Raw genomic sequence first — 8,162 nt, 5'->3', positions numbered from 1 at the left:
ATTACAGTAGTGTCATTGAAGTTAAATATTTTGAAATTATTATTTTTTTTAAGCCATTTTATAATGGTGGCACAGATAGCAGCAACCAGAAGAGGTCACTTTTTGGTCTGCCCAGTGCTGTAGCATCCTCTTTCTGTTCCTCATTACCAGCCCTGCGCTCCCGCTTAGATGCACTTGAGTGAGCTTGGGCAGGGGAGGGAGGTGCTTTCTGCACCCTTTCAAGAGAGCTGCCTTCACAGCAAGGACTAGTCTCTTTGGGGAACAGAGCAGTAAATGGAATGCCCATTTCTGCCGGTCATGCCAAGATTTCTCAGCGGCTGGATGCACCGCGGGTGGTGTGTGTATGCCCCGTGGCACGGCGCGATGCAGAGACGCGAGCAGCTGGTCCAGGGTACAGGTGCCAGCCTGCCGAGCCAGAGCATCGTGCTAACGCATCCGTACGTCCTCCAGTGCCAGAGTAAGCTCTGGCATCTTGATAGGCAGCAGCATGCTGCAGCATAGACTTGATTAATTCTTGAGAGGTGTTCGTCCAGTGGCTTTCAAAAAACAGTTAGTTAAACTAAGTTTGATGCAAAGATGAGTAACTTATTTTGAAAAAAGTCTTTACTGCTTTGATATTTGGGCCCTTGCTCTGGTAGCTCAAATCCTGTCTTCCAAACACAATTGACAAGAATATCATCAGCAGCTTGGTCTTTTCTGTTACTTTAATGCTCCACACTCATAACTGTGCTATCTGATTACCATAGTGGACTGTGTGTTTCTAATTTTTACCCCAAAGACTGTTCCAGAGTAATGGTCATTTTGCTTTTACTTGCTTTTTAAAATTGATATGGAAATTGATAATTGATATGGTATTTTTTTTGTTTTGTTACTTATATGGGGTTTTAAAATCCTCTCAATATATCTTGTACCAGAATACAGTCCCAAGCCTTTACTAAAATTAATGCATACAGAACCACAGGGGAGAGAAAAGTTAAAGAACAGGAAAGGAGAAGTTGTTTTTACACCCACTCTCTATCTTTTGTCACATTGTGCTTGGTCTTGCCTGCTTCAGTGAAATGTCTCCATTTGTTCCCTTTATGTACTGTTTAGAGAAGATGCAAACACCATCCATCAGCTTTCTTTAAGTTGGTAGGTTAACACAGTGCTCTGTTACCAATAAACACTAACAGACATGGAAAAGAACGTGTGGGTCTTCTGGCTTCAGGTAATGGTCTGAGAGTCTAGCTTTGATTTCCTTCAGTACTCTTGAGTTTTTGTAGGGAGTTGAACAAGCCACCAGTATAATTTTGTTTCCATTTTAATTTCTGAAAGTCAAAATATTGTTTCTCTATCATGGTGACACTATTAGAAAAATCAATAAATGCTGGAGGATGCTGAAATACTAAATGTGGCAAAAGCCAAATAAGTTGATTGTTGTTATACTCAGCTGGTTAAATTTTAATCGATTTACAGGTATACTAACTTCAAAGGCAATCCCAGTATAAAATATATTGACATGTAGATACAGCACCATGATTCATATATTTACTGTAATCAATATCACAGATTGTGTTTAGTGTTTACATTTTGTATCTTCATTGAGTTTACTCAAAACATAAAATTATTTCTAGTCCTGGTCTTTATGTAAATCTGAGTTTTGGAGCCCGAGTTGGCAAAGCACTGCTGCTTTTGATTAGTATGGTCTAAACCAAAACAAATCAACCGTTCTTTTCCTCTGCATTAAGTACTCCATTTCATCAAAGTGTCTTGAGAGTCTCATTTCAACGTCATACAGTTAGTTTACTGTTGGTGTGACTAGGCTACAAGCTGATCACTTGCATGACAGTCGATCCAGAATCAGAATAGTGCTTGGACCTCTGTGGAGGTTTTTGACTTGACCATATTTCAAATAAAAAGAAGGAAAACACCACAACCGTAAAATGAGTCACCCACATTTACTTTTTCACCTGAACATTTTTGTTGCAGGTAGTACCGTATGCAAATATAATGCACATTACTCTGAAAACTATTCTTGTTGTTTGAATTCCATCTCTTTATAATTGTTCAGAATACATATATTAATGGCTTGTTGTATAACTGTTTCCAGATTAATATGTAGAATAACTGCAGCATTTGGGAAATTCTGTATATAAGGTATTTCTTTTGCATATATTTTCTGTTTCTGGCTCACAGTGAAGTCTGCCGAGACTTTCATGTTCAAACAAACCTAAAAACTCTTGAATGTTTGCTAGTCTTTTATTCTAATCTATGTGAAAGATTGCCTTTGGCATTCCTTCTACCTTCTGGTGCCCTGAGCTCATCTGAGGCGGGGCCCATGCTTTTGTACAGAATTGACAAAAAAATTTCAAACTTCTAGACCTACTGCCCCAGATCTTCAGCGTTTGACTTCATGTGTTGTCATGGTGTGAAGGACCCCAGACTGGTCCACTTTGTGGACTAGCTTGGAACCACTCTTTTATGGATCTAGATTTGTGAGGAGACAGGGAACGTACTTTTTATTTTCTTTATGCAGCCTCTCTATGCCTTGCATGCCTAGAAGACCATACTAATAAATTACGTCTGATTTTTCGTCTCCACAATGTAACTTCTGTTTGGCAAGCCTGCTTACAGACACAATTTTAATTTCACTTTACTGATATTCATCCTGTATTAAAAATCACAAGGTTCAGCACCAGTTCCCAAAGGTTGGTCCCAGTGACATCTCAGGAGATCTATGTTTTGAGCAGCATTGAACAGGAGGATCCAAAGTAAAAAAATTTGTGTAGGAATAATCAGAGGATACTGGGTTTTGGTATCCTTTTGATGTCCTGAAAAATAGTAATTTGGCAGATATTTTCTCTGCTAAATGTACACCTGTGTGTGTGACATGGAGGTATGAATTACCCTATGTAGTGCTTTTTTCCTCCCTTGGATCTCAAGGCACACAGAAGGATTTCTCTGGTCAAAGTATGGGGGATTCTTTCCTTGATAGTTCAGCACCTGTGTGGTGGGTGATGTTTCTTTGCCCAGGTCCTCCCCTTTGGATGGGTGCTGTGCAAACTGATCTTGCACATTCTTCATTTGAATCCTTTCAAAAGCTCTAGCTCTGCTCAGTGAAAAGTGATGACATTGCATTTAGGGCAAATGGAGAGTCAGGACATTTTGACACAAATGAACAAAGAACGGGGTAGGTCTTAAGTCATCTGCAGTTCAGATCTGCCAGGTTGGAAGTCTTCTCAGCCCAGTACAGAGGCAGCGCTATCCAGTGGCTGGGGATGCGATGGAGGTCTTGGGGGAACCTGGCTTCTCTCGTCTTGGCCATGGCAAAGGCTGAACCTGGACAAGTAATTTTCATGCCTCTGCTTCCTTTCCACTCACTGTTACACCAACAGCTCTTAGCAGCAGGGTCTTTCATTTGCAGTATACTTTCCTAGCTCAGTACAGCCTTGATTTTCGGTTTCAGCTCATGCTGTAATGGTGATAATTGCAAACACAGCAATCTAGAGTGATCCTTTCCAGTCCCCAGCAATGGGTGGCAGGGCTAGATAAAACCGAGATACAGACACATTGCGAGGGGGCTGGAGTGTGGCAACACATTTATAGTGTTGCTTTTATTAAAGCTGCCCTTTCTTTCTCCTCCTCCTTCTCTTCCTCCCTCAGATGATGATGACATTGTTTTAGTTGTTTTAGTTCTATAGTTAGCAAACTTAGTTAGCAAGCCAGTTTAAAAATAAGGCAGCAACCCTTCTCTGTTCTGACACTGAGCGCGCTGTTTCTGCCCAAGCTTTGCGATTGTAAAAGGGATATCAAGCCCTACCCCTAACTGGGGAGGTTGTGCTCCAGATTGACACACTGTTGAGTAGCTGGTAATTTCTGTCGTCTTTCTCTTTTGTGTGACTCCGGGCACCTGATCGTTAATGTCATCTTGGTTAAGGAGCGAGGTCCCCATTTCCATGGAAACGTGGGGAAATGGCTTTGGAATCTTAAAGGTCCTTTGTTTATTGGTTAGCATTTTCTCTCCTGTTTAAGCGTTTTAAACAAAGATGCCTACGGTGCTGAAATCTTTTAAGAGTTATTGTGTTAAATGAGGTGGACAGTTATAAAAAATGGATGACATTTGACTTTGCTTTGCTCTGTAGTCCTGTAACAATATATCAGCTGGTGAAAATCCTTCTAGCTACCCTGAAGCCAATGGAACTAGACCAGTTTACCACAGCCAGGAATTTGTCCCAGATGTTTTGTAGTCTGTGGGTTAGATTCCCAAGGGAAGTGATGGACTCTCATTACTTGAAAGTCATAGCTAGACAAGATAAATCCCTGAAGATGTATTGAAAGTATTAGTTCTACTTCAGCTTCTAGATGAACAAGGTAATCTAAAACATTTTTCTAATTCATTATGCTCATAGATTTCCTGACGCAAAATTTATTTATGTCCAAATGACTTAATTTTTTTTGTATTGTTTAGTGTCAAAGGAAGCCAGTAACTGTGCAGACACTTTTTTCTGTAGGTCAATATTGGTATCCATTTAGCATGAGAGACACAATCCTATAAATGAATATTTAAATATAATTCTAATACTGTGAATTCTAAGGCTTGATATATATCTTATATTTTAATTATTTACTGCAAAAGACTAATAAAATACTTTATAACGTACTTGGTGCCATGAATAGTGCATGGAAAGGTTGAATGCACAAAAGGCAAAGTAAAGAATATGGTTAAAAAGGCTTAACTAGTGGCACAGGAAACTACTGGTTTTAACACAGTTACCGAAGTTGAGGGATAAAACACTAATCCAGTCCCTGTCGATGGTAATGTTCCTATTGTCTTAGGTGAAACCTGGTTCACTCAAAGGTGTTTAACATTATATATCCTCTTACTTCCCCTTACAAATCACCAAATTGTTTCCACTTCTGACTCAAATACCTGTTCTGATTTTAAAAACATCCTCTCTTTCTCTCTCCACTTGAATAGCTGTTCCTATTTATTCTGCATCTGAACTTTGTTCATTTCTGTCACAACCTTCAGAAAACTCTCCAATTTCAAATATTAAAACCTGTTTGGAATAATGAGAATGTCCCCTGCCAGAGTGTCAAAGGAGGAGTGCAGATAATTAAACCTAAAATCTGACAAGATACCTGCACGATATGTCACCTATAAATAGTAAAATGACAACACAGAGGTGGCTTTGGATTCAGCAGTGGCTTTAATTTTGTTTCCATCTGATTCCTTTTCTTACACTGCCACATTGACAAAGTCACGTTTTGCCTCTCTGAACCTTGCCAGTGAAGGGAGGTTAACATAATTTCACTTTGAGCTCCCTGAATGTAGGACATCACATATGGAGCTGAACCAAAGATGGCAAGCATACTTGCATTTACTTCAGCATCAGGCAGCTATTAAAAATTATGAGAAAATAAGGGTGTGTAGGTGTCTGGGGTGAAATATTCCATCTGGTGGGACTAGCAACAGACTTACCTCTTGGTCTTCAGTGCAACAGAGGAAATTCCTAAATGTGGGAACTACAGGGAGAAGCTCAGGGCACCTGCGACAGACCTCTCACTTCTGGGCAACCTACTTTTTCTGCAAGTTTCTTGTTAGTCTGGTTCCTTCTGTATAGACTCTGGCCTCATTTTCTCGAGTGTTTTCCTGTCAGATGAAATTATGAGGAGAGATGACATTGGTGAGCTGTACAATTAGGGGTGATCAGGTCAATAGGAAGTTCATTTGCAGGTGGCTTTTGGAAGAAGGTAACGTTAGTGAGACAAAATTTCCACCCTTCTCCTCATAGATATTCCCTAGAAATACTTATCAGAAAACATTTGTTAGTGCTTTCCCTTCTCATTTGAATTTCAAGCCAGTGAAGATGGACACATAAAGTGAATGTGATCCCAGAGCAAGGTCTTGTACAGATTAGAAGGTTAAGATACTGCTCTAAATTTAGGATGCAGTCATTTGGATGAGATATGATGGCAATTTCCTTCTATTTGTTTTAAAAGAAAAAAAAAAAATCCTAATCCTCAGCATCTGTTGAAAACATTAGCTGCTCTGACCAAAGCTGATTGAGATCCAGAGCTCTGTGGGAACAAATTATGGCTGAGGAAGATATGTCTTTTGGTTCATATCTACATAATGCTGGCTTACTCCCTGCTTTATAACACATTTTAGAATCTACAATATGAACAACTCTATAGAAACAAAATTTCACATTTTATAGTGCTGTAAAGATGTATTTGTTACTGATGATCTTAAAGCGAAGTTACAAATAAACTGTTACTTTAGTTGATGGTATATTTTGGGATTATAAATTAGGTCATAAGGTAGAACAAATAGTTTCTTTCAAGTTTCGGTTGTTCTTTGTTTTTCTGCTGCTGGTTGTGGAAAGGATCCTCAAACATTTTGTTGTTGAGGTAATGCACTCTCAACTGCATGTACTACTTTTGTTAATCCAGCAAAGGTTTCTAGTGACATGCTAGACCACAAGAGCAAAGTTCAAACTCATTGTGTTCCTGCAGATGGAATTACAGTCTTCATCAGTTAATGCAGCATTTCTCAACTTTGGAAACTTGAATCCCGACTTGTCAAGAAAATTAAGCTTACAGTATTGCTGCTACCAGCAATGTTGTTTTAAAAGCCTACTCAAAATGAGCAGTCACTCAAATAGGCTGCGTAGGTATTCATCCTCATCTCTCCTGTATGCTTTGATTAGCAGTGCATTGTCAACAGTGTTGAAGTAATGTCATTGACATTTGAGTCATGACCCTTTTATAACCAAAATTACTGCATCAGTTTCTCTGCAAATTCAGGCAGGTGTTGCTGCATTATGGATGGGCTGTGGTTTCAGTATTGCTCTTTGCAACCAGAGGCCTTAAAAAACCAAAACAATCAGAATAACAGAATAGGTGGAGGTTCTGGAAGACCCATCAGAATCTGAGTTAGTATTCATTGCATGGTAGATTGTGCAATTTTTATTATTATACACAGTTAACTGTTATGTTTTTCTTAGACCTTTACTGAAGTGGGAAGTTTACACTTGATTTACACACCAGCAGGAACTGAACGGCTTCAGAGCACCTACAACTTCTGTAGCAGTTTTTTCTAGGTTACCTTAAGTTAGAGGGGCACAGATTTGACCTCAATCACAATAAAACATTATTAAGAGGAAGTAATTTCCACATTCTGATTTGTACTAGTGAGACTGAAGTAGTCAAAAAATTCATTTAAGTTGAATCACTGCAATTTTGTCAGGTAAACAAAGTGTTTGTGTTCTGTACTTTTTTTCTGTGGGTTATAATGTTTTATTAGCTCCCACTATATATAGAAGTTATCTGTTTCTGTGCTTCCCAACAACAATGGGAATTGGGGAGGTTTTTCTTGTTCTTTTTAACTTTCCCTGAAAGTGCTTTTTTTTTTTTTTCTTTTTTTCTCAGTCCTTGCTTGGTATTACTTTTAAATAATTGATTTAGTATGTTACTGTTAGTCAGTTAATAGCAACTGATTTATGGATAATGCCTGAAGTGATAGAATACAGTATTGCTTCACTGCAGTCCAGATTGACATCATATTTGCCAGTTGAGGATCTGATCTCTTGTTCCCAGCAAGGTTGCTGCTGGTCTCTATGTGTTATGGAGGAGTGGGCATCCCAATTGATTTCAGGGAACAGAGAGAGTACTGAAGAAAATACTGGGGTGAAAGGATGGCAAGAGTATTTAACTTTTTTTTTATTTCCGTCTGTTTTGCTTTTCCACATAAGAGATTTTTTTTTCATCCTTTGCTGCCTAGCGCTGTACCTGTGCAAGAGCTTTAGCGTGGTATTTGCTTTACAGAAGTTACTCACCTGTAATTGCGAGGATCCTGCTGGGGAGTTGCAGTTGCCTCCCCTGTGGATTTTTCTCTGTTGGAACTTTTCTTAACCTTTCCGTATCACTTCAGGGCTCGACAGCCTGGGCGTTGGCAAGCAGTATTGCCTGTGGACTTGTCATGACAACCTGCTGTGAGGCAAGGACGGGTCTTGTGGTCATATTAACTTTGTCAATTAGGTACTTTTTGCGAAATGTGGAAGCAGTGGATTACCCCTCTCTTCCCTGTTGCTGATGTAGATGTGTTGGTGTGTGGACTCTTTGCCAGCTGTACACACAGCACTGCACTTCTGCTGGTAACGGTTCTGGTCTGCGGTTCA

The 8,162-nt window shown here is 39.4% G+C and overlaps 1 protein-coding gene across 1 annotated transcript in view; it reads left to right on the top strand.

Moving 5' to 3' along the window:
* Positions 1-363: 363 nt before the first annotated feature.
* Positions 364-8,162, top strand: part of LOC104619765 (diacylglycerol kinase iota-like) — a gene marked incomplete at its 3' end in the record, with an annotated part of 78,446 nt that continues 70,647 nt past the window's right edge. Inside the window, exons 1-2 of the mRNA XM_010285764.1 lie at positions 364-457; positions 7,916-7,976. Of these exons, the coding sequence (XP_010284066.1) occupies positions 364-457; positions 7,916-7,976 (155 nt within the window). The remainder of the gene's footprint in view (positions 458-7,915; positions 7,977-8,162) is intronic.

The sequence above is a fragment of the Phaethon lepturus genome, unplaced genomic scaffold, assembly GCF_000687285.1.
Source record: "Phaethon lepturus isolate BGI_N335 unplaced genomic scaffold, ASM68728v1 scaffold3874, whole genome shotgun sequence".
NCBI lineage: Eukaryota > Metazoa > Chordata > Aves > Phaethontiformes > Phaethontidae > Phaethon > Phaethon lepturus.
Note: the sequence above shows the minus strand (reverse complement) of the source record. Positions and strands in the feature narration are given on the sequence as shown.